The sequence below is a fragment of the Aquila chrysaetos genome, chromosome 18 (genome assembly GCF_900496995.4).
Source record: "Aquila chrysaetos chrysaetos chromosome 18, bAquChr1.4, whole genome shotgun sequence".
Taxonomy (NCBI): Eukaryota; Metazoa; Chordata; class Aves; order Accipitriformes; family Accipitridae; genus Aquila; species Aquila chrysaetos.
The window spans coordinates 3,734,358-3,760,833 of NC_044021.1; the positions used below are offsets into that span (position 1 = coordinate 3,734,358).

The window sequence follows — 26,476 nt, forward strand, 5'->3', positions numbered from 1 at the left end:
TTCATAGATACCACAGCAAGAAAATAACAAGTACTTGATTTTGTAGCCAGAAATTCCCACTAGGCCACTTTCGGCATAACTGAACAAAGTCTCAAATTGGAGATGCATACCTTAAATGCTATCTATGTCATTTCCAAACTGATCCTACAACATTCATTTTAATTGTCTCAAGAGATTTATGTCAAGAATGTAAAAGTTCTGCTTACAGGATCACTATTGTATAATGGGTCACAACATTTTTCCAGAGAATATAGATACTTCACATTATCTTTAGCTTCATTTGCTGCATCTGTGATGCGAATATCCAACGCTCGCCAGTTCTAAGAATAGAAAGTTGAAAAAGAAAAACCACCACACATTTCAGAAAAACTGTTTTGAGATCACTCTGTTTTGTCATTAGCCTTTAAACACATTTGAAAGCACAGATCTGTTACTTCAGTTACACTTGTTTATACAAGATAAGGAACAGGTCCTTGTTTTGCTTTCATTAATTTGACTGTGAACATACAGTTAGACCACTGAGCTTAACAAGTTATGTCAGTAGTAGTGTCAAGTCAAGCCGCTGTAAAATATATAGACATCTGGTAACTAATTTTGCTTGGACTGATGAATATATAACCATGCATTTGATGAGCCAAAAGTTTTATTCACTTATTTTTCAGTCTGTGATGGGTCTTTAACTTGTTATGTCCATGTAAGAAGTTAAGACCCCACAAGCAGTTTGAACAGACACTGTAACTACATAAGAGGTTTAAAAAAAGAGGGTGTTTATCTTCTTTTCATTAAATACCCAGCTCATGAATTCAATTTTCTGATTTAATAATCAACTTTTCAAAGATTTATACATATTTATTTCTGTTGAGCCATGTCAATGCAGTACATTATCAGCCTTTAGACAAAGGGGATTCCCAGTCTTTTCCAGTAAATTAAGCTAGATTTAAAATTTATCTACTCAACATGAAGAATAGGGAAGGACAAAGACAACAAAAGCCAAAGATGCTTCAATATTTTCCCCACCAGCAACATTACATACATCACCAAAATGAACTAAGGTATACAGAGCATTTCTAGTCTTTACATCTGGCATAATTCAAAACAGAAACCTTCAGCAGTTTGGATTTAGCAGCAGCAAGTACTCCAAGCACTGCCTTCACATCTGGGCTCTTCAGCTGGTCCATAAGGTAGTTGAATTTTGACAATCTCTTTTTCCAGTAATCAAGCTCTACTCGTGGTCCAAGGTCATCAGCTTCCTTTCTCAACTGGTCATTTACTGCAAGAACCTTTTATCATACAGTAATATTAGTGAGTGATGCTAATATTTACCTGCATGGATTAATTCATAATTTAACTCCTAGTATTAACCTCCTGTGATAAGTTACCTAACTCAGCCCCCACCACCTCAGAGACCTTAATTTTGCTTTCCATTTTTAGTTCTGAGTTAAAGAGGGAGTAGCATCTCAAGAGCACCGTTACAGACAATTACATTTTTTGCAAATAACCTGCAAAGCATGTTTCAAAGTACGATTTTAACCACTGAAAATAGTGTTCACTGAATTATCACATTCATTCTGCTTTCATTAAATCCACTGGGAATCACTAGCTGTTTTCTTCTTTAAGAATAGTTGATTATCAAGAACAGGGGATTAAGCTTACAAAGACATGTGTATGCTTTATTTACTAGTAGATGGAAAAAGCTCTCAATAATATTCTCATTGAGAAATAAAAGCACACAAAACATGCCAACAGTACTTTACAACACAGGGAATGATCACATCTACAACTTCATAGAAAGGTAGCTATATGCCAACAGGATTAAACTCATCTGCCAATATGCTGATGTTGTCATATTTCACATTTGTCCAGTGTATCACCTGTTCAATTTGTTTGGTCCATCCTTTCATGCAGGCTTCTAGTCTTTCAAGAGCATCTATGCTGTTAGCAACCACCAGGTAATCTGAAGGTCCTCTTAGAGTTTTCAGATCATATGTTTCACATTTCTTCAGATCAACCTAAAACACAAGTTTTTTTTAAACTTGAAATGCTGAAATGTTCATGCCAAATAATCCAGGAACTTTAAAAAGTAACTGGCTGCCCCACTTGGGGTGTCTCACTTCATATTCCTACTTCAGTTTAAATTAAACTGGTTTGAGCCAGAACTGGGCTCCAGAATCTGGAACATTCACCAGCCTGGCAGCTATACTCTCATGTTCTTTCCTTCACAATGGCCAAGTAGAAATTAAGAGTTAAAGCAACTGTTTGTCATACATTAATCAATCTTGGTTTAAGAGTGGCCACAGCCATTGGAGAGTCAAGAAGTTAATAGCTTTAAACAACTGGTGCCAGAACAAACAAGAACAGAAGCACCTGCAGAATTGTTAAAGCCACAGACCAAAGTGTAACAAGTTACTGATGACAACAAACAAGTGGGGTTTTTTTCCCTCCAGTTTAACACACACAATTTTTATGAGTATTCTACAACAGCAATTAATTCAAAAGCTCCAGAGCAAGAGACATTCTACAGCTAGCTCAATTTGTTTGCCACATGAGCATACTACCTTTTCCAAAAGACTTTGCTGAGCTCCTGATAGCACACTAACAAACACTTCAAGGGAACAAAGGAAGTCCTGCTTAATCTTGGAAGCTTGTTGAGGTTCACCAAGTTCAACCCAACCACAGTCCATAGTCTGTAAGGCTGGAATGAAGATTTCTGATATCAACTGCTCAACACTTTTTAGTAAGCCATCTCGACCTACATTCATCATATTAAAATTTATTTCCTGTAAAAGAAAAACAATACAAGTTAAAAAAGAAAATGAAATTTTGCCATCATTGTATTTATTCCAGTCCTATTGTCCTGAGCATCTCAGAAGTTACCAGTGTGTACAAGTGCTCTTCAAGCTAACAACACAATTCTCGCTAGCAGGGGCTGCAAGGTTTGCACAGGGTCACAGTGTGTTGTACAAAACTGCAGAAACTGAGCTCTGAAAACACTTCCAAAATATAATGAGAGTATAAGAGACCTCTATAAAGCTCAGTTTATATGGGTAAAATGATTCCAGCCTGCCATTTCTATCAGAATTATATTTTTAATATATTGTTACATATATATGTATATACATAGGCAGACATCAATGTACTTAAAAGGCTTAGATACCAAAAGAACTATGAACTACAGTTAATTCTGACTTGCAATTGGCCAAAGATTTTGGTTCAGGAAGAATTCCTCTCTATAGTTTGAAAGAGAACAATTCACAGAACATCTGCTTTTTAGACATTCTGAAAAAGACTCTGAAGACTTCCAAGGTAAATTACATTAATCTGCCAGCTATTTTTTGCTTCATTAGAAGGTACTGCAAGAGTTTTTTTTCAACAACAATTTAACACCAAACAACTTGTATTTAAGTATCACACATTAGATGTGTCTTCAGACATATAATTTTTACTTTTCAACTTGTCTCTCCTAGTTTTAAGGTATTATCTACTATGAGCAAGGGCTATATCATTACTTGTGAAGAAGTCTGCTTTAGACATCTCTCAGTTGCAATTACTAACTTGCAAGCATTAAGCAAAAAAATCTTCCAATGTTTAATAGTATATAATTGACCAAAATCTAAGACAGATATTTCAAAATCATAAAAAAAATTAAGAGGTTAAGCATAAAACTTAAAAGCATATATCTGTAGAAAACAAATAATAATCTGGTGATGACAACCAGCTCACCCACCCTTTGCTCTTCTGTTTCTTGCCTATCTGGTCAAAATACAGTTTTAAGAGGTTTTCCTAGAAATAAGGAAAGTTAAAATTTGCTGGCTTAAGAGTTGTACTTGAAAGTTCCCATTCTGAAGTGTACAGAAAATTTTCCACAACACTAGATTCTCATTTAGCCCATCATTCTTATTTTAGCACTCTGATAAGTTCGTCTACAACTGTATGATTCCCTACATTTTGCTCTGTGCTCCTCGCTACTGGAACACTTGATCCAGCTTTACTCACTTCAGACTGTCATAGATTTAAGGACTCTCTCACCAGTAAAAACTTGTTCATATATAATTTGCATATACACTCTCAGAAATAAAACTAGTTTTGTTTGTTTTTTAATGGATTTGCTAGGACTTACTGAAATGTAACAGCTTATTATTTAGGTATTGACCAATTACTCTTTGTCATTCTGGATTATCATAAATATTCTTCCTTAGCAACATTTTTTCATAGCAATAATACATTTGAGGTTGCTGCTGCTAGATAATGTTGGTTTTTCTATTCCCCTCCTTTTTTGTCCTGTTTATTTAGCCAAACTGTGTCCTTCTGCTCATTCCTCCACATCAAAGGCTGTCAAATTATGTGCTGAGAGCAAATACCCCAAGATGAAAATGAATTTTATACAAGATTGTGTACAGTGATTAGCAGTCACTGACTCTTACCTGATAGATATTCTCAGTTGTGATGGGTTTAAAAAGACTAGCTCTAACGAAGAAAATGCATATGCCAGTTAAAGCAACTTCTTTTCCCTCTGTCACAAATACTTTAGGTTTCTTCTTTGTCAAATGAGAGTTCATTCCTGTTCCTGGAAGGCCGAAGTTCTCTACAGATTCAAATAAAAGAACCATTTAAAACCCACTGATTATTCAAAGAGAAGTCTTCTAAACAAACACTTCAGTCATCATTTGTCTATCTTCAAGTACCAGTCCCCTGGAGCCACCCCATGGGACTATCCACAGACAGTACACAGCATCCAGAATCTTCACAGCACAGTAAGAAGTATTTCATCTAGTTTTGCCATTTGTGCATCAAAAGCCTTTCATTTCTATTCACTTACTTGTTTTCTATTCCTTCTAAGCAAAGGTACAGGCTCAAGATCCTCTTACATAGCTCTCTATCATGCAGTCGCACGCAATGCTCTATTGCTTTAAAAAAAAAAGTCAGCAAATGTAGCTTACTTCAGAGGAGCTATTATCAACTGTCTTTCCTTAAAAAGATGTAGACATAAGTCTGACATAGAAAAAAAAGAAACAGTATTTCTGGAAACAAGGAAAGAGATGCCACAGCAGATTCTTTGGGGGGAAAACAAAGCAAAACAAACAGCAAGGGAGCTACAAGGGACTTCCCTGTCCTTTCTTCTTCCCGCAACATGAATATGCTGCTCCCATGTTTAGGCTGTTGGTAACACTTGTAAAGAGTCACCAAGAAGTAGCAGTATCTCCGGGGGAAAAAAAGAATTCTCTTAAATTGTGGTTTTGGCCATGTTACTTCTCTGCTACTAGTTTTCTGGTGTTACTTCAAAGTAAAATCATGTGCATACACATCTCTGAGACAGTGAAACAATAAAAAGATCAAAGAGTGAATTGTTGATACTGGTAGTAAAGGACAACATCCAAAAAATTGCAAAAAGTGACAAGTCCTTTGCCCTTTTTTCTTTCAGGCACATGGTCACCTGCCCCAGAGATCCCTATTTTGCTTCACATGGCCACCGGTAAGTCCCCTCCCCACCCTTTTGTTCACATCACCTTTCCCCCTCCCCTTTGTCATCACAGCTCCTGCAGAAGTCTTTTTTGTTTACCTCAGAAGTACATCAAGGTCTCTGTCACCAGTTTTGATTGAGAAACTTAATTTGATTTATTGCCAATTAACATTAACTTGCACTATCCTTGTACTTCAGTAATTACAAAGGCTAGACCAGCAATAGTCATCCCAGCTCTCAGGGCATTCCCACAATGTGTGGAGCTAGAGGAAGGGATACACTCTGCAGTCTCGTTAGAAAAGAGGTACTGTTACTGAAAAGGGTGCTAGAAGTTATTATGCCGCATATTAAAAGTGTCATTCAAAACACTGCAAAAAATCTGCACTTGAGGGTGGGCATAAAACCAGACTTTGAAATGGCCCCTTCGTACTCCGGAGTGCATCTTCCTGAACTCAGAGATACACAGCCTCCTGTTCTGCAGGGACACAAAATATCTTGTAGGCAGCCTTCATGCAGTCATCTTCTGCCCTAACAGAAGGGTCCACTGATCCACAACTGGGTCAGAAAACCAGCTTGTATTTGAGGTGGTGTGTAGTAAGTGCCCTTGCCTACAAGATGCATGTAATACCACAAAAATTCACTTAACTTTACTGATAAGTAGCCATCACTATAACTGCAATTTCTGCTTTGCTAGCCTGTGAACCACAACCCCAGCACGATCAGCACAGAAAATTTTTTTACAGACTCTGCCACAATGATACTGTAGGATCATCTGATGAGTTTGGGGGTGGGTGAGGGAGACTCTGATTAGATTCCCAGGCTTTGCCCCTTGCCTCACACTCTCTCCAACATACTCCCACCACTTCAACTCAAGCATGTTAAAACTTGTTTAGCAGATTTCTAAATTAGTGGCTGAGTTGGTATTTTCATTTGACTTTCTTCCTATGTACCTTTAAATTTTAGTTATTAGCATTGCTGATATCATATTACACAATCTTTTCATACCTTTTTGGTATATACATACATATATGCTGAAAATAAATAAATACCTATTTATACACTTATAGGTATGTTTACATATGTATAAACACATATTTATATAGATATACATAGATATATTTACAAGGCCTTTATGAGGGTAAACACATGGGGTGAACTCCCACCAACCAATCACAGGTCTCAGAGGTCACATAGCACCTGGCTAATCCCAATGGCAGCAGCACTGGAAGCTCTGGGACAGAAGCCACAGGCAAAGGGAAGATGTCCTTGTCACCGGAGTCCTGAGCTGCCTCCAGGGTAAGTGAGATGGAGGCTTCTCCCTGACATGTGGTAACATGGGGGCACTGGGGAAGGGAAGGGGATATGAGCAGAAGGGAATTCTGGGATAACGGCCCTGCTACCCATAATGCAGGCCTCCTGGGGCCATTTGTCATGTAACAGGACCACCTGGATGGATGGTCATACACCAAGAAATGTGGAGGGATTCTACGACAGACTGGTGGCACGATTAGAGGGGAGGGGACAGAGCACCTGTCACTGCTCACCTTGTGTGAAAGTCATCTTTTAACTATCAAAAACCATTTCCCAGACCCCCAGGCAAGAGTTGCTAGGCTTGCAAGGAAGTACCTTACTGCTGTATACTAGCAATATGCAGAGGTGCACTAATAAGCATCAGTAATTTCATCCATCTTCATTTCATGAGCAAGGATAAATGTCCCAGTATGAACCAAACTTGACTTGCCTTAAGCTCCAGTTTGTAAGAGCTTTACTATTTGCTTTTTCCTTGCACACTTGCTCAGCACAACTAAAACATGTTGCAGGAGAACCTAAGTTGCTTTACCCATATCTGTTGCCTCCACGTCTTGATAGTAGAACATCAGATGACGAAGACCTCCAGGGGCCAGGAACTTGTCAATGCGCTCTATCTGTTTAAGATAATGTTGAGATCATTATGCATAGCACACCCACTACAAAAAAGTTTAACTTGCTCAGATTTTCAACAAAAAGGGCTGACAAATACTTATCACATAATCATTGTTCAATAATAAAGTTATACCAGGCCCAGTTACTACTCCCCCAAAAATGATTGAGTTGCCTTGTAGTTTAGCAGCACACACCTACTTAATTGAATCATTGAAATTTTTCCATGCTGAACACAACAGAAAATAGCCAGGCCATGTTTCAGTTTACTGAAACCACTTACTGTACATGCTGTGTATCATCTCTCAAACCGAGGGCACAGGACATTTCTTCATTTACTGAAGTGCAGCAGCACCTCATTGAAGGCCCTCACCCATGTTATTCTTACTGCCATTCAGCTAACTAGCTGAAAGCAGAAAACTCACAGCTGCAATTATTCCATATCATAGCAACAGAGGAAGCCTTTATTTATATTTTAAGCATCAGGACAATTTCACAGTTCTCCAATTTAAGGCTGCCATCAAGCATCCTTGAACCATGTATTGGTAGTGCAGTCCAGCAATCTCATGTATAGGTCATACAGGCCTAGGAAGAAAGTTAATCACTCTATGCTAGTATGCTGATCAGTGTTTCAGCACTTGAAAGTCTGGCCTAGTCCATTATTTTTCTAGATCTATGAGACATTGTTTCATATAGTCCCTAACTACATAGCAATCTTCCAGCAGAAAAGGCTTCTACTTCTGGAAGTTCTTCTTCAGAAACATTTGCTGGTACCATTTTGGGCTTCCTAGTGCAGGAAGAAGGCTAAGAGTTCACCAGCAGCAGCAAAAAAGCCACATCTATCCCTCTTCCATTACTAATGGCCCTCAGTTACACCAAGATCACAAACTGCTATTCCAGAAAATCTTGGCTGAGCCCTCCAAGATGAGGTCAAAACAACTATTATGCTTTTCTCTTTCCAAGTATAACAGCTGCCAATATTTTCTTCATCTGACAATTATTCTCAGGCAATATAGGTCGCCAGGAAACCCATTTAGAGATAGAATGCACAAAGGCTGAAACAAGTTCTGCTTTTTAACTTGTGTGACAGTGTTCTGCATAGCTTATTTTCCTGTATCACACAGAACCACAGAAACATTGGAAAGGACCTCTGGGAAATCTGGAGGGCAGCCTCCTGTAGCATCAATAGCAGCTTAGGTCATCTAGAACTTTGCCTAGGCTGAGTCTCAAAAACCTCAAGGAGAGGAATTCCACAACTCACTTAAGTAACCTATTCCCATGCTGCATGACCCTCCTGATGAAGAAGGGTCTCTTCACCAATTTGCAAGTTGTGGCTATTGCCTTTGTCATATCATCTGCAACTGCTGAGAAGAGTTCAGATCTGTCATCTTCGTAACTACTCTTCAAGCAACTGCAGGCTACTATTTCACCGGCCCTCAATCTCTTCCTCTCCCTCTTCTCTTACTTTACATGCCCTATGTCCCTCTATGTTGGTAGTCTTCCACTGGACTTCCTTCAGTTTCTCAACAATATTAACACTGAAATGGGAATGCATAAATTGAAGGTACACAGATGGAAAGAGAATACAAGAAAAATAAAAAAAACCCACAACCATGTTTAGTGTCAGGGAATAAAACAAGATCTACTTGCTGTCTACTTAGGTTTTAAAAAAAATAATTATTTCTTTTCAAATCACAAAATGTATTTCCACTGCATACAATACTTAGCATCAACTCTGATGCACCATTTCCTCAACATACATATTTCTAACTGCTTACCCCCTGCATTAACCCTCATGTAGTCAGTCAGATCACTTAGCCATTCTATTTTGTCAGGTAGTTTGCACCTGATTTAATTTCCTAAACTAGATCACAGTGTAGTCTCACAAATACTGGTGGTAGCCTAATGGAAACAACAATAGCATGCAGCCTACTGTGGATAGAACTCTTGAATCTATATATTCAAGGATTGAGAGACTTCATGCTACAGATCCAGTATGAAATACAGTCACAGGTTTTACTGTACTATCTATAACCACTGGAAAGCAGAAATTCTAACCAATTCAGTAGTGTTACAATAGGTCCTGAAACTAAGGACACTTCTGTTTAACGTAATTACAAAATGTTGAGAAATATTTTTTCAATGAGAAGACCTAAGCAATCTCAGACATGAAGTCTGACAACTATCTCACCAAGTATTTAACAGTAATATCAATTCTAAAGCACCCTATAAGCTTCACTATCAAATTCATCAGATTACCTGGTTACCATCAAGAATAGCATCTTCTACTTCTGCTTTGTCCAGATTCACACAAGAGGCAACGGTATCCAGTAAGTAATCATGCCTGCCATCCAGCCGAGCACGTTTAGCCTCCCTCTCTTCCTTGAGCTTTTGCTGTTAGAAAACAAAGTGGACAACGAATTTACAATCTATTTTGAAGACACTAATAAAGAAAATTCTAAAACTTATTTTAAAAAGTAAAGGCTACTACATTCTTCCATACTTGTGGTTTAAGGCACTCAAATGACATTTTTAGAAGTGACCCCTGTTACGATTTTACAGTTGATTTCCTGTGTTCTATTTTCAGATTTAGCACAAAAATTCTATCATCAGTCTTTTGTACAATATTATTTATTTGTTGAAAGGCTCTGTAGGAGAAAGAAAAAATAAAGGTATTTCATATGTGCAGCTCCATCACTCCGCAAGTTATCTCCAACACCCTAAGTCCTTAGTCACAGCTTTTCAGTCTAGTCACATATGACCATCAAGACAGGATTCTGGCCCGTCTTTGTTACTCATGGAAGATATTGTAAGCATTCTCTAATAAAGACAGATGCTGCTGGAGGAAGCTACAGTTTCATACATTATCTCTTTAACATAATGAGAAGTAAAACAAGCCACAAGCCTCAAGGTACACAAGTGTTTACAAATATGCTTTACTACAGCTATTAAACCATTCTTCAAGCAGTATACCTACTCTTCTAATTAAATTGAATTCCCATATGTAATATACCTCATTACATTATAGACAAAATAGCCTTCTGGAATAGTTACTGGTATTATTGTGCTTGTGGATTACAAGATTTAATATCATTTCATTTTCAAAAGAAATTTAGAATTATGTTTCATTGGTGGTAAATTCAATCTTTATTTCCCCAGTGATTATGAAAAACCTAGTAACTCTATAAAGTATGCACAAGTGATTTATCCACAAGCTTCTGCAGAGCCAATAGGACTTGCATAATATACTTTATACCCTTATGTAAATATCTTTCCTACTTTCTGAAGGAATTTTCAAATATTTGGTAAACTCGTAATTACTAGCATGCCTTCATAAATGCTGAATGCACTGGAAATGTTTTTCCATATAAAAGACAAACAAAAATCCTGTTCTTTACACCGATATGACTGAAGAATGCAGTACAAATTAATCTGCTACATGTACTTCACACTATTGTACCTCTGTCATTCCCTAACATGGGCTCCACTTTCCCAAAAGTGAAATATCATCACAGGATTGGCCTTTCCTACATGTTCTGAAATCAGGGTAGAAATTTTCCCCTTAGTTAGACATACAAAAAGCAACCATTTTGGGCTGAATCAGCTTCACACTAGATAATACTAGAATCCTAAACACTGCTGTTTCAGTAATTTGAGCACAACTGATAATGCATCTTTAACATAGAAAAATACAAACAATACTCTGCCAATTAGTTAGCTTTTATTTAATCCAGAAAAAAAAATCTTTTTGTTTTACTCAAACTACAGAGAGACTGCTTTTGTACTCTGCTGTGTTTCCAGCATAGAACTGCAGATATATTGGTACACAAGGTATTCATCTTACATTGGTTATCAGTTCCTAACTCCACCTATACAGATGGCCCTTGATAAGTTCACATCATGAGCAAAAGGCTCATGGAAGAACAAGTAGATTTCTATTTCAGATTTGTTTCCTTCCTAATTTTTGCATAGGGGTGCATTTCAGGCCCTTAATCCTTTTGTATCAACCAGAACTTCAGTGAAGTAATTCACTGACCTGTTCCAAAATTCAGTCTTTAGAATTCAAGATGCTAACTTAAACTACCCCCACATCTCACTTCAAACCAGCAATGTGGTCATGGCCTGGGAGTTTTTGTATGTTTTACATCCTGCAGGACTGACTACAGAAGTACATATCCCTAAACAGCATCTGTACAAAAAAAAAAACAAAAAACAAGCAGGGTTTTGTATTTAAAATAAACATCATTTAACAGACCACAGAAAGAGTAAGATTTGAAGATGGAAGGATTGCTACAACACATAAGCTATCACTTATGTAAGAGAGGAACTGCTGGTACATGCAGTAACACTTGCATACAAACCCTGAAAAGTATCAGCAGCAATTCTGATCAAGATCATACAACAAAGCCTCCTCATAACATCCCATGATGTAGGAGGATCCAGATGGAACAGTATTTAGAAGATATAAATGCTTTCTCACTTAGATACCTGAAAGGATTGTCCAAGTTTTATATGGTACAGCTTTACCTCAGTTCTTCATTTAAAGAACAGCAGCACAGCCATGTTTAGTTTGGGGTTTCTTTTCCCCCTCTTAGTTACGAAACTAAGGCAGGCCATATGACAGTCCTACAACAGATGCAAGTCCAAAGCAAAACTAATTAACCAAGAAGTCTTTCTTTGATGATTAGTCTAGTTATAACAAGTTACTTGTTTTATGTTACATAAAACCTTAAAATTCCTAATACTTAAATACCAAAAATTTAGCACAGGAAACATCTTCTCCTGAAGCAGAATAAAGGGGAGATTCCTAAATATATTTTAACATATGCCTAAACCCATAACCATCACACCACCAGTCTGAAGCAACAAATGGGGATTAAGTTAAAATTTAAAAAAAAAAAAGTGTTTTTTAACTACCACAAGAGTATATCTACTTGAACAGAAGGTACTAAAAGACCAGAAGTCAGAGATGCTAGGGGTCTTTCCTTTGAAAGAACAGTCTCCGAAGCCAAATATTGACTAATGCCAACTTCTCCATTACAGAGTGCAGTTGCTGATGTGTCTGCAGACACTCTAAATAGAGTTAGCATGAATGTTATTTAGTATGCAAGTCATAACTGCACAAGTTAAAACTTGCTCCTGAACACAGTTTATCCAGCAAATGATGCATTTGGTTGTCAGAATACTGAACTGTATTGTCAATTACTGAATTTAGATACTCTCAGATCAAAGTCTTATGGATAAGCAATACACTTGAACTTTACTGGGAAGTTCAACAGTAAGAGTCAAAAAGTAAAAGTGTTCTATTATTAATTTACTGTCTTATCCAAAACTTAGTTAACCAACATGGCATTCCTCTGTCTCTCCTTTAACTTACTAAGGTGTTTTATATTGCATAAGCATTGCTCAGATTTCCCTGTAGAAGTAAACTGCAAACCATTTTACACTTTCCAAGCACCCTGAGTTTTCAACAGACACACACCTTTTTATTTGCTCCTCTCCAAAAAACACATACCCTACAGAGTTAGGGCAGTCCCCTTAGCTGACTCAAATATCAAGCATCAGTCAGAGCTTTCCCACATTTGTTATAACACTGCATTAACCCAGTAACAGCTTGTTCAAACAGCCAGCTTTTAAAATTAGTCTAAGGGTCTTAACGACTTCTATATTTTCTTATTGTTTCTCAATGCTACATAGTGTCTTCAAAATTCTATTCCCGTTTTACAATTACAGGAAGAGAGAAGTTAAACTTCAATTTTCCTTGGTGGCAGAGCCCACCCCTATTTTGTTGCCAGATCTAGCATCAAGCTCTTTATTGTACCAGTATAACATTTGTTAAATTATAGCATTACTAGACCACTGCAACAATCTGGACAAGATACAAGTACCAGTAGTCAAATGAATAAATATCTCCCAGTGCATTTACCTTTCAAAACAAATTGTGCAACCAAGCCTTGACTGATAGCCTACCAATTAACTTGTAAGACCAGTTACAGCAAACTAAAAACACTTCTCACAACAAATACCTATCCCAAATACTATGTTTTGCTTTAAAAGGCAAAGTTGATCCATTTTTATATAATTGGAATGTTTTGTGAAACCAACATCATCCACTTACACCATTTTAACACACACATTTTTCTACACACACACCCCCAATTCACACCTTTATTCAACTATATAGTTACTAGTCTCTACCTAGTCCAAAGTTCAGTTTTCCTTACCTTTATAACTCTGCCAATGCTTTGTTTCCAAAGTTGCTTTCTTCCAGCTCTAAACATTGTACTAGTCGATATAAGCATTGAGTACTGTTTTTCAGCAATAAGCCTTAAACCATGGCGCAAGATTCTCAATACATCATTTTTCACTCTCCCCCCAACCTTTTGTTTACATTTGTTTCATTCCTTCTCTGTAGGAACACCAAAAAAACTCTAGAAAATACAATAAGAACTAAAAAGCCAGCAACTGTTAACTCTAGCTCTGTATTTAAAATTCAGTTCTAATGTGCATTTAAATTACTTGAAAACTAAATTGGACTACTTTAGAAACTAGAAATCTCTAAGCACCAGAATTTACTGCCTATAGATTAGGGGTTGAAAATTACTGCTACCAACCACAGTGTTGTTAAGGTGATATTGTTTATATACAAACACCACTAGATACAATTCATCATGCTCAAGGGCAACATAACCATTTGCAAAAGTCAATTTTGTAACTGCTTATCTGATTTGTGTTTAGCCTTCTTAAGTAATCCTCATGTCAACAGACATCTTGGTTTCCTTGTCACAGATGATTGTTTAAATATATAGCAACAACAGTCAAGCAGCTTTCAGATAGCTTTTACCTACAGACTACTGAATTACTGAGTTTTCTATTCATATTTTTTATACAAATACATTCAGTCTCAGTTATTTTTCAATCATACAATGGTTGCTTAATACAGCAATTTTTCTTCAGCAAGTAATGTTAAGTTTTTTCTTCTTAAAATAACCTTAATTTTTTCCACTTCAGTGACAGAATCTAATCTGATGTCCTCTTGAAAATGCCAAGAAAAACAAACTGATGATCCAGTATTAGGAACAAAAAACCCAAGAAATTTCTGCAGCTATTTCAGGCTTAGAATGCCCCTAAATATTTCTGCTTTCACTCATATCAATGTCAATCACATCTAAAATCACTTGACCACCTCAGTGTTGCTAAAAATCACAAGTAGAAACCATTTTCCCCACATTATCTGATTTTACCATACAATTTTCCCCACCTACTACACTGAAATCTGATTGTGTATACATTTGAAAGACTGAAAAAAATTGCACTTTGTGTCAAAGTAAACACCTGTAGCTTTCTCTGAACCCTTTACAGCCTTCTCTTTTGAAATTAAACATGCTATTAAATATTAAATATATGGTTAATTCCTAGATATATTCAGAACACTGAGGAATTATTTACCTCTTTGCAGGATGTATGTGACTTTCAATGTAAAAACTCAGCCCAACAGGCTGAACTTTGCCATGCATCAATAAAAGCTCTTTTTTAAGAAAACAAGGTGAGGCAGGGGGGAAGCTTAAATAAATCTCGCAAAGAACCACCTATGAATCATGGAGCTTTTTCATAAAATGATGTAAGGTCATAGCAACTAAATTCCAGAACCACAAAATCATATAGGTTTAAAGAGATCTCTGGAAGTCGTCTAGTCCAGTGTTCTGCTCAAAGCAAGTCCAATTGTATGCGTGCAGCTGGGTTTTGAATATCTCAAAGGATGGAGATTCCACAACCTCTTGGGCACTGTAACAGTGTTTGACCACCCAACATAAAAACTATTCCCATCTAACTGGCATCTCCTAGGTTCCAGTTTGTGTATGTTGGCTCTTATTACCATACACCTTCATAAAAAGTTCAGCTCTGTCCTTCCCCTACCCTCCCATTAGATGATTGTAGGCTGCAGTAAGGTCTCCCCTTAGCCTTTTCTTCCTAGGGCTGAACAAACCCAGTTCTTTAGGTATCTTCTCACACACCACACACTCTGGCCTCCTGACCATCTCGGTGACCCATTTCTGAACTTACTCTGTCAACCTTATGGCTATTTCAGCCCTGTCTGTGGTCAGCATTCTTTGCTGTGATGCGCATTACTGGCTCACGTTCAACTTGCTGTTGAACATAACCCTTCAGTCCTTCTCTGTAAACCTGCTATCTAGCAAGTTGGCCACTGGCCTGTACTGTCATACAAGGTTATTCCGTCCTAACTGTAGGACTTCACATTTGGTTTCATTGAATTTCTTGAGGATCCTGTCAGTCCATTTCTCAAGCCTGTCCAGGTTTGTTTGAATAGCAGCCCTGCCATCCCCACACCAGCCTCTCCCCCGAGTTTATCCTCAACACCCTTGCAGAGAGTGCACTCTGTCCCATCATTCAGGTCATTTGTAAAGACACTAAACAGTATTAGCCTCACTATCAGTCCCTGAGGGATACCACTAGCAACTGGCCACTAGCTGGACTTGGTACTACTTGAAGCCTGCTTGTCCAGCCAATTTGCCACCCAAATTATTATGGGACACCTTGTCAAATACCTTGATAAAGTCAAGATAAAGAACACAACCACTGCTTTCTCCTTGTCTACATAGCCAGCCATCTCAACATAGAAGGCAATCAAGTTGGTCATGCAGGATTTGACATTGGTAAATCTATGCTGGCTGTTCACAATCACCTTCTTGGTCCTTCACATGCTGTAAAATGGCTTCCAGAACAGTTTGCCCCACAACCTTACCAGGGACTGAGGTGCAGCTGACTGGTCTGTCATTCCCTGGACCTTGCCTCTACTCATTTTTGTAGATGGGTGTGGCATTTGGTTTTTTCCAGTCATCAGGAATCGAGATCATCATGGCCTTTCAAAGATGCGAGAGGCCTCAAAAGGACATTGGTTTCCTCTCTCAGCACCCTCAGTCGCCTGCTCTGACTTCCATACATCCAATTGGCTTAAGTGCTCCCTAACACTATCTTCAGCTACCATGAGTAATCCTTCATTTCCATACATTCTGCAAGAAGGCCTGAAGACCAAGAAAGTCAGAGGGCAAACCAAACTTATGAATACTGAGGTTAAAAAGACACTGAATACTTCAGCCTTTCCCATGTTCTTTGTTGCTTAGTCCCCTGTCCCACTAAGCAGTGGGCCTACATTTTCTTTTGCTGCCAGTGTACTTAGAAAAGCCATTCTCATTTCCCTGCACCCACCTCACAAGTTTGAACTCCAGCTGAGCTTTAGCTTTTTAACTCTATCTCTGCACACTCAGGCATTGTCTCTATATTCCTCCTGAGCAGCCCATCCACAATTCTAACTTTTATGGAAGCTTGCATGTTTGAGCTCAGACAGGGTCTCCGTGTTCATCCATGCTGGCCTTCTGCAAGGCCTGCTCTTCCTTCTGCATGTTGAATGACCTGTCCTTACATTCCAAGGATGTTGTTCTTGCAGATCAGTTTTCCTCAGTCCCATTTCCCTCTAGGGAAGTCCTTCATGGGATCCTGCCAAGCAGATCCCTGAAAAAAATCAAAAATTTGCTGTCCTGAGGTCTAAGGTTGTGACCCTGCTGGTTGTTTCACTTCTTTCAGGGTTTTAAGCTCCACAACCTCATGATCACTGCAGTCAAGGCCTCCCTCAACCTCCACATCTTCAGCTAGTTCTTTTTGTTTGTGAGGGGCAAGCCCAGCAGAGCATCTCTGTCAGCTCATTTATCATCTGCAAAAAGAAACAGTCACTCCAGAAATCTGTCATTTAAGTAGCTTGGAATGTGGCATTTTTACATTAATTAAAAGACTGGCAAAATTAATGACTGGCAATCATGACAGGGAATAGTCTAACCCATGGAGGGGACCTAAATATATGTTAATATCAAATAATTACAAATCATTAACTCACACACAAAACCTCTTTGCAACTGTAAGATGTCCTCAATCAGCTCTCACTCAGAACCTTTGAAGTAGACTGCATTTACAGTACTAGATAATATGCTGATCTTGGTTACCATTATGGAAAGATTTCTGATATTTATTGAAAGCAAATTCCTGTGATCTTCCACCTCATTACGTGTTAAAAAGGAGAACTGAAAATAATGAAGTGGTTGAGACAGTACTTAACTGCCTCTCTCAGGTCACTATTGTCCCAAGGTCAAAAGCCAGACTTCCAGCAGAGCCAACTGAGCACACCATTAATACATCCAACAACCCAGAAGGCTAAGCAGCAACCTTTTGGTCAGCAACCATAAGCAAGACTCTTACCACCTGTACCACTTCTTTGCCTTACAAGCCACAAAACCAAATAGTGCTCAGCCTTAAGTTTGGTATAGCTGATAACTGCTGAAACTGCTATAAAAATATTGCTTTAGGAATTTGCTTTACATCCACAAGAGCATTATTTTGAATAGTATATCATGGCTGTGTAACTGGGCCCAATAATCCAGGTTCATTTTAAAGATTTTTTTGAACAGAACAGTTCTTGCTGAGGCAGGGTCATATAATCAATAACTTAACAAGGACTCCTTGTCTTATCACAGTACCAAATTCGACACGTACAAAAACATTTTTAACATTTGCAAAAAAAGTTTTCTTGCCGTTTTTCATCAACTTCAAAAAAAGATCTTTTGCCCTTTACTTTATTGGTGATCCTCAATCAGATCTGTGATTTGAAAAATACATTTTTTTCCCCAGATGCTTCAGGAATGTAAAATCCATGGTGAAGTTGCATTATTTTTAATAATGTAATATATATATATTAAGGAGGCTATGCAATCTTGTATTTTAACTCAGCATTCTCAGAATAGTTTTAGTCAAGGCTATCTCCAGAGACACATGACAGACTATGTTCAGCACCCTAAAAAACAGTAAGTCAGATCTGGGGTAAATCACCACTACAAAGGTCGGTAAAACCATGAAGCACACAATCAACCACATTAGAGAAAACTTTATATGAAAATATTAAGTTGTCACATTAGTTTAGGAATAATGAAAGTTCATCTCACAACATCAAAAGATTTTTTGATAGTGTTATACTGCACAGCTTCAGCAACAAAGTTTCTTTTACTACGGGTAATTACAGATAGTGGTTAGCTACCATCTAGTGGTTAAAAACCAAAAGCGTACCTTACTTCCATGCTGTTTTTCACAAGACCACAAAACACAGTCTATAAAAAATTTGGCAAATGAAATTGTCCTTTACAGAGATGATCACTTACAAATCACAGATTAAAATCTACACTGAACAGAAATGGAGGAACTTAAAAGCATATCCTACTCTGCTGCATTTTCTTCATACAACTGCAATGATAATCAAAGCGAAGGATGGACTTTCTTACCTTGAACTGCTTTCAAAGTCAAATAACATTGAGGCTTCAATACCTTTAATTAAGGCAAGGTTTTTTAACTGCTTTGCTGAGAAAAACTAAAACTTTAACATATTTTAGTGATTTCCTACACTAGCAGGCATTTAGGTTGCTTGTCATTCCAAAAAATGCTTTTTGTCTTAAGCATCTAATGAATGCACAATTTGTCAGCCACCTAATGTCCATTTTCAGCTCAAGCAAGTAAACAAAAAAAAAAGGCTATCATAGCTGAAAAACACAACTTTCTCCTCATCTTACTTGTTTGATGAGGTAATTAGATATGATTAAGATTTTAACCTATAGTAATGTCATCTTGCTGCCCAACAAGCCTTTTATGGTGAAGGATAGTACTGCTTTAAGAATTAACCTACCATGTAGAAGTCCTAGTGTAATTCCCTGTTCTACTTTAGGCAAGACATTTGTTCTCCAGGCTCTGCCTGCCTGTTTGATCCACTGCTAAGAAAATAAAATTTAAAGATAAAACACCAAATATATTAAGTAGACAGATACACAATTAGCCTTCTGTTTACCAAGAGAGACAGGATGTGTGGGTCTTACCAAATAAAGAGGCATTATTGTGAGAACAGACAATTTCAGTTCAAGTAACCATGCAAGTAATACATTTTCCATTTTAAGGAACTAGAGAATCTTAGAAAAGATGCAATAAGGCAAGATGAAGCAGTCTGAGTAACAGCTAGCAAGAAAGAAAGTTTTGATAATGGTCTCTTTCACAGCATATCACAGAAGTAGGAAGCTTCTCATAATGTCATAAAAATCATAGTATTGCAAGAATGCAATAGGAGATTACTAAATTTGTATACATTTTTGCTGCAGAAGAGTTCAAAATTTCCTTCATAGGAACCTCCCACTTACACAGCAACACATTAAAGCTCAGAGGACCAGCTTATAAGCTGTCAAAAAAAAAAAGGGTGTTTAAAAATCAATGGTAAGTAATGCATCAGAAGGGTAGGTACCCAAAAATTCTAAAGGAACTCAAAGACAAAAGAGCAAAACTGCTTAGTGTGACACATTCTCCGCATCAGTATGAGGACTGCTCACTGGCTTATAAAATGCACACTTTCAGGGCTAGCTGAATGAGAAACAACTGATGAGGAAGCCTGACAAGGTAAAATAACAGGCATTATAATAAAGAAAAGAATTAAGGGGCAGCTCAACTAATTTAATTTCCAAAGGAAAAGTCAACGAGGTTTTTGTGAAAGGGAGAAACACTCATCATGAACTGCTGAGGTTCACCGAAGGCGTTAACAAGCATTAGTGTTGATCAATAAGATTGATCTACATGACCTGGATTTGCCAAAAGCTTTCAAAAAGGTCCACTATCAAATGCTTTTAGGAAAAGCATAAGGGAAATGACCCTTCAGAGATAAATAAGTTGATTAAATGTTGGGAAAGAGAGGATAGGAATAAAGTGAATAGTTCTCACAGCAAGAGGTGTAAGGTGCAAGTGGAGGTCTCCAGGCATCTGCACATAGTCAGGTAGAAAAGGGAAAGGCTGTGAGAATGATAAAGTCTGCAGACAAAACTAAGTTATTCAAGGTAATAAGGATGACCACAAAGACCTACCAAACCTTCCAAGACTGAGCAACTACGTGTTAGAGTGGCAGATGAAAATTCAGTGTAGGCAAATGGAAAAAGAACAACCCTAATGCTGATTTCACATATAAAGCAATGGTCTCTGAGCTGATCATTACTACCATGAAGTCTATTTCTACCTTTGTAAACAACTGGCTAACATATAGAAATTGGTAATCACCCTGGATAAGGGCTCAATTACTGACACATGACAGCACATGAACTGAAAACCAGGCCCCAAACTGTCCACTACAAATTAAGGCAGACAACTGGCAGGCAATTGCTCACTTTTTAAATAACTAACAAAAAAGGCAAGATTTTTCTTCATCTTATCTGGCTCACTGAACACATTTACTCCATCACACAACTACGAGGCCTGGGACAAGGAAAGCACAAGATGCAGACCATCCTCTCTGGTTTCAATAAAGCATGAAACAGGATCAGTCTCAGTGCAAAACTTCATCCTGAAGCTCTACAGCCTCCCTAGCTTGTCTGGATTCCTCATCTTTGTGAGTAGCAGTTAAGCATACATTCAACAGAGGTCTGGAACCCACCCCAAATTTTGCACCTATTCTTCACATTTTCATAGTTGGATTGGTTTATCACATAAAGGTTGGCTAGTTGGTTAGGATTTCATGAGAAAGTGTTTCCATCCCTTTTCTTCCTCACACCACTCCCTCAGAGGAAAGACATCTGAGGTTCTCATTCTCTCATTCCCACATTTCTGAAGCAGAAATACAGGCCTCCAGCGTAAAACAGGCAGCCAAATCCAAGGTTTCTTATGGAAGAGGATCCAAGACTTGGACTTCTCTTTTTAGAAGAGTTCTTGAGCATTACTTCCCTTGGAAGCAATGTTTACCAATTAACAATTCAGCCTTGAGGACTTCTCAAACTACCATAGATTACATTTCAAATAAATATGCAGTGGCACCTACTTTTTCTTGCTTATAGCACCCACTGGTTTGCTCCCATTTTTCTCTGTCACTGCAGAAGTTCTTGATAGTCTATGTCAAAAAAGGGTATTCAGCAAGTTGTTGGTTATAGTTAGAAAAATCTCTAACAGACAACATTTGATACATATATATGTATAAAAACACACATGCCAGCCATTCCTACAGCAAAGTAGCTCACAGGTTCCTATACAAAGACAACACTGTGATACCATCTGCAATGAAAGTGCAAATAATGGTACTCAGTAACTGTTGTCTAGCATTAAACAATTAAAAGATTATCTTTTCAAGCTGTTGCATGGCAAACAAAGCATCACTGCAATAACAGTTGATGGACTAATGAACTTTTCGCTCATTTCACCTTAGAAATAGAGTTGTGGTGAGTCAGTTGTCAAATATGAGGTTATATAACAAATTAGGCTTTTGTTCTGACCTACCTTTCCAGAGCTGCAACCAACTAACCTGTTCAACCCATTCAGGATTCCAAGTCACATTATTTTACTGTCTCAGTGGGTCACATTGATATCTTACTAGTAACCATCTCCAGATTAAAAAAAAAAGTATAATTCTTGAAACAATGAAGTACCTGGTTCTGCTGTACCCTTTGCTATCTACACAGCTACTAGAAACTGGTAAATCAGAATTCTGCAACAGGGCAGAAATAACTGAAATAGAAACTTTTCAAAGAGATAGTGATTTAAGAAGCTTGCCACCAATCACAACAGAGGACACAAGTCCTGGAATAGATAATATTGGGAGGGTGGGGGATGTGTTTCCTGTCTTAATTGTTCTGCAAGGCTTTTCCCATCTAGATTAAAAAAAGACACATTCATACATTTGATTTCAAAACCATCAAAAGATTACTTTTAAGTTGATCTCTGGTAATTAGCTAGCTATAAAAAGGCTGCATATTCACATGTACATTTTATAGCATCTTGAGTGTTTTTACTTGATACTCCAGTCCCAAGACTGGTCATATGCATTAGATACAGGCCTTTCACAGATACTTTCTTGCAGCTTGGTTATCTCTCTCGATGGAGCAAGGAGCAATCTGTCCACTTAGCTCCCTACAAATGCACTAGCATTAAGTGTGATTATATCATCTCTCAACAGAGTATGTTCTGTATTACAGACATCCATTCACTTTCATATGGAAAATATAATTTCACTATTAAGACTGCAAAGCCTGCAAAAGTCAAGGCAAATATTTCCAAGTCAGGAGGAATTTAAGAAGATATTATTTTTAATTGGTTGTAGACATCCTCCTTGTTCCATGTTCACAAGTGTGGATGTAAGTTTAATATGTGGTGTTATGACTACCCAATTTGTCTAAGCAGGAATGACAGTGCTGAAACTCAAACACTGAATTCTTGTGTTCAAGTGGTCTCATTACAGTTACCTTAATCTTTACATCAACTTTTAGAGGTATGCCACTATTTTACATTCCTTGAGGACCCCTGCTTAAGGAAGGGATGAAAATTAGGTTTATTTCAACTACTGTGACAAGAGTTCAGCAATAAGAACAAAAAAATAAACACTGCATGAATCTATCTGTAATCTATACAGCGGTAAGTACTAAACAAGTTGGTCCATGATGGCAAAATTTATGTTGAGAGTTATTGTATTTGATTGCTACATTACACAGCAGCTGAAATATGTCATTATTCCTAATACAGTCTAAGCATACTTTCTTCCTGCAGGAGCCTCCTTTAGATGCGCTGTCACCACCGTTTCTCTGAAAGAATTGAACATCTAACTCTAGGACCTGCACGTTATCCTTCAGACAAGTTAGTGTATCATCATAAAGGTTGTGAGTACATCCTTATCCATCCTAGAACTAAAACTTCAACTTCTTAATCAGCACAACAGCAGAAGCTGTAATATTGTATTTCCAAAGATTGCTTTGTCTTATGCCACATGGGGTCAACAATTCAATGCTAATAGATGATGTTGCTGTATATTTTCTAGAAAGCCATGAAACATTTCCTTTCTGCCATCTGCAGAATTCCATTACAGTAAATGAAGCATTTAGCTTCAAGAAAAGAACATGAATAACTATGATTTTTATTGTAAAGAATTGCTAATTATCTGTGTAGCATGCAGTGCTAAGCCAAACAGTGTTTCCATTCTGTCTGCTTCATGTTTGGAAGTTACAGACTCTCCATGAGGCTGTAAACAGGCCACACCAACCTGAACAATCATGCCTTACACAAAAGTTGCCTTCGCATTTCTGTTTTCAAGGGCTATCAGAGCTGTCCAGAGAATAAGTGCACCATCTTTACAGTCAAGAACTGAAGAACTGTTATAGCTTTGTTTTAGATCACATCTCTGTTCCATAACTTTTCGAACATCTTGCAGTCTAAACAACTAGCCACCTTTTGTAGCTCTTGCACATGACTGACAGAATGAGAGTGCTGGTTTTGGCTGGGATAGAGTTAATTTTCTTCATAGTAGCTAGCATGGTGCCATGTTTTGGATTTGTGCTGTGTTGATAACACAGGGATGTTTTCCTTACTGCTGAGCAGTGCTTACCACAGAGCCAAGGGCTGTTCTGCTTCTCCCCCCACCCCACCAGTGAGGAGGCTGGGGGGGGCACAAGGAGTTGGGAGGGGACACAGCTGGGACAGCTGACCCCGACTGACCCAAGGGATATTCCACACCATATGACATCATGCTCAGCACAGAAAGCTGGGGGAAGAAGCAGGAAGGCAGGGGGGAACCTTCAGAGTGAAGGCATTTGCCTTCCCACATAACCATCACACATGATGGAGCCCAGCTTTCCTGGAGATGGCTGAACACCTGCCTGCTGATGGGAAGTGGTGAACGAATTCCTGGTTTTGCTTTGCTTGCGTGTGCAGCTTTTGCTTTCCCTATTAAATTGTCTTTGTCTCAGCCCATGAGTTTTATCACTTTTCTGATTCTCTTCCCCATCCCACCAGGAGGGGATGGAACAAGCTGCTGCATGGTGCTTAGTTGTCAGCTGGGGTTAAACCACAAGAGTCATCATCTGAGAAGGGTCTCCAAGACTTACCATTGGATCACTAGTTAAAACTTCTCTCTTTCATTAAGTCTAAGAATACACCAAGTCTAACATAAATAGAACACTCCAAGAGACAAGTTTCTAAAGTTACAACATTTCCATTTTAAGCAAATTAGATGAGGAAATACAGATTTGTGAAAAAAGCAACTTTTTTGCTGAAGTTATCACTATGAAGATCAAAAAAAAGTATTTGTACAGATTAGCAATATACCTGTAATAGACTGAACTTCCAGATTGTTGCCTTTAAATCTGTGAGGATGATAGCTTCCTCTACTGATGCAGCCTATCAAGACATAATTGACAAATTTGCCACATCAGCATGGCAAGCAGAGCAAACTGACTATTTGTGTCATTTATCTCTTTTTGAGGTAGTAAATATTTTAACAGATATTAACTGCTTTCTACAAGCCACTTTGTTACCCTTTTAAGTGAAGACAGTGATGTAGTGGTTTGTATTTTCTGTTCTACTGCTCTTTATTTACTTCACCTGGAAGGGGATTCAGCAGCATAAGCCTTAAAGATTCACACCTGATTTTTTACCAGTAAGCAAACCACCTAATTAAATCAATAAATAAAGCTTGATTGTACTAACCTGGGATGTTTCTGGGTAGCTTAGTATTAATAACAGCATCCATTTGGAGAATTTGTTTTCCATGGAATAACCAACAAAAATGTCAATTAAAAACTCACATTTTTGTCTGGCTATCAATGGCAATCAGACAAGACCATTTGATTCAGGCCCTGCAAGTTGCTCCATGGCTCAAATCCATCCTAAGCTTAGTCACCAGCACCAGAAGCATAGCTGGATCCACAAAGAAGTAAAACAGTTCCAGAGATGGAATTTGTGTCTTAATATTAACATTTTGAAGTTTTTGATTACTCGTGCTGAATTCAGACTTATTCACTACACATGTTTAGCAGTACTTTTGTACTGCAATCAACAGCTATTACAGTTGTTCAGACACAGCTGAACTAAATTGCTCTAAAGCTTTTTAAAACTCCACTCACAGCTGCACTGAGCTCACAAGAGTAACTCATCTGACCTATGGGTCACAAGAAAAAACACATCTTATGCTGCAGATACAGATGCTACTTATGCAGCAAACACATGCTGTACTCATACTGGGTAACTTACAGAATCATTTGGGTTAGAAAAGACCTTTAAGATCATTGAGTCCAACCGTTAACCTTAAACCTTAGAGTTGGGCCATATAGCAATCAGGATGCAAATAACCTGTGATTTCAAGAAAAATGTATTTCCATTGTACTCTATGACTCCATTATAAGCAACACATTGATTAAAACAGTCCAGTAGCTATGCTGAGCTTGGTGATTTCTTTCCAGTCACTGGGAAGTTATTTAAACCTCCAGCTGCCCTTTGGATCATTCCTACTAATGTTAATTTGAGGTGGGCCTACCAGTCCATCTTTGAAAAGTTATAGGCATTCACTAAAAACAAAAGTTTCATGGCAGTTCTTCCATACTAACTGCAAAAGAGCTAGGTGTTCAGCTGTAATACTATCTCATATAAGAAGTCCTTAGTTTTAAAACATTGCAAGTAAAGTGTCTTCCTTGTTTCCTCTCCCTCCCCATAATTTACTAATACATGTACAATTAAAGGAAATTAACTCCTTCAACACATTTCAAAAAACTTTGAAAGTGATGGGGGAAATTTTATTTAATAAAGTTATGACCTTCATAATTAACATTTATTTCCAAGTAGACTTTAAGAAAGTCTTACTCATTTTTCAGTCTATACATTTGGAGCTACCACCAAACAAGACTCCAGTTAATGCAACTTTTACCTATTCATTACTTTACAATTTAAGTATGATAAAAATTCAATGAAACAGAGCTGCAACAACTAAGTGTATTTAATGTAAGCTACCCAGTTCTTTGACTAATAACAAAAAACACCCTCTTGGCAAGTTTTAGTAGCAGCAGCTATGGCATGAAAAACATATTTTGGCTGGTTGGCAAGTGTTATTAGTGTCTGCTTTCATACCTTTTCTTTTTCTCCAGAAAAATAAAAAGGTAATAATCACAGGCCATAGATTTGTATTTCTTTTCTGCAGTGTAATTCACACACCCCACCCCACCCCCCATCTGCTTGGTAAAATTTTTGTCTTTGGTTCTTTCTGAAACC

General features: G+C 37.9%; 1 protein-coding gene across 1 annotated transcript in view; it reads right to left on the reverse strand.

The window, feature by feature from the left end:
* The window catches only part of DNAH5 (dynein axonemal heavy chain 5), a 148,247-nt gene that overhangs the window by 115,814 nt on the left and 5,957 nt on the right, over window positions 1-26,476 (reverse strand). The window contains exons 2-8 of the mRNA XM_030042131.1: window positions 9,638-9,772; window positions 7,299-7,383; window positions 4,422-4,582; window positions 2,556-2,777; window positions 1,872-2,009; window positions 1,104-1,280; window positions 207-320 (exon numbers count right to left, since the gene is read on the reverse strand). Of these exons, the coding sequence (XP_029897991.1) occupies window positions 207-320; window positions 1,104-1,280; window positions 1,872-2,009; window positions 2,556-2,777; window positions 4,422-4,582; window positions 7,299-7,383; window positions 9,638-9,772 (1,032 nt within the window). The remainder of the gene's footprint in view (window positions 1-206; window positions 321-1,103; window positions 1,281-1,871; window positions 2,010-2,555; window positions 2,778-4,421; window positions 4,583-7,298; window positions 7,384-9,637; window positions 9,773-26,476) is intronic.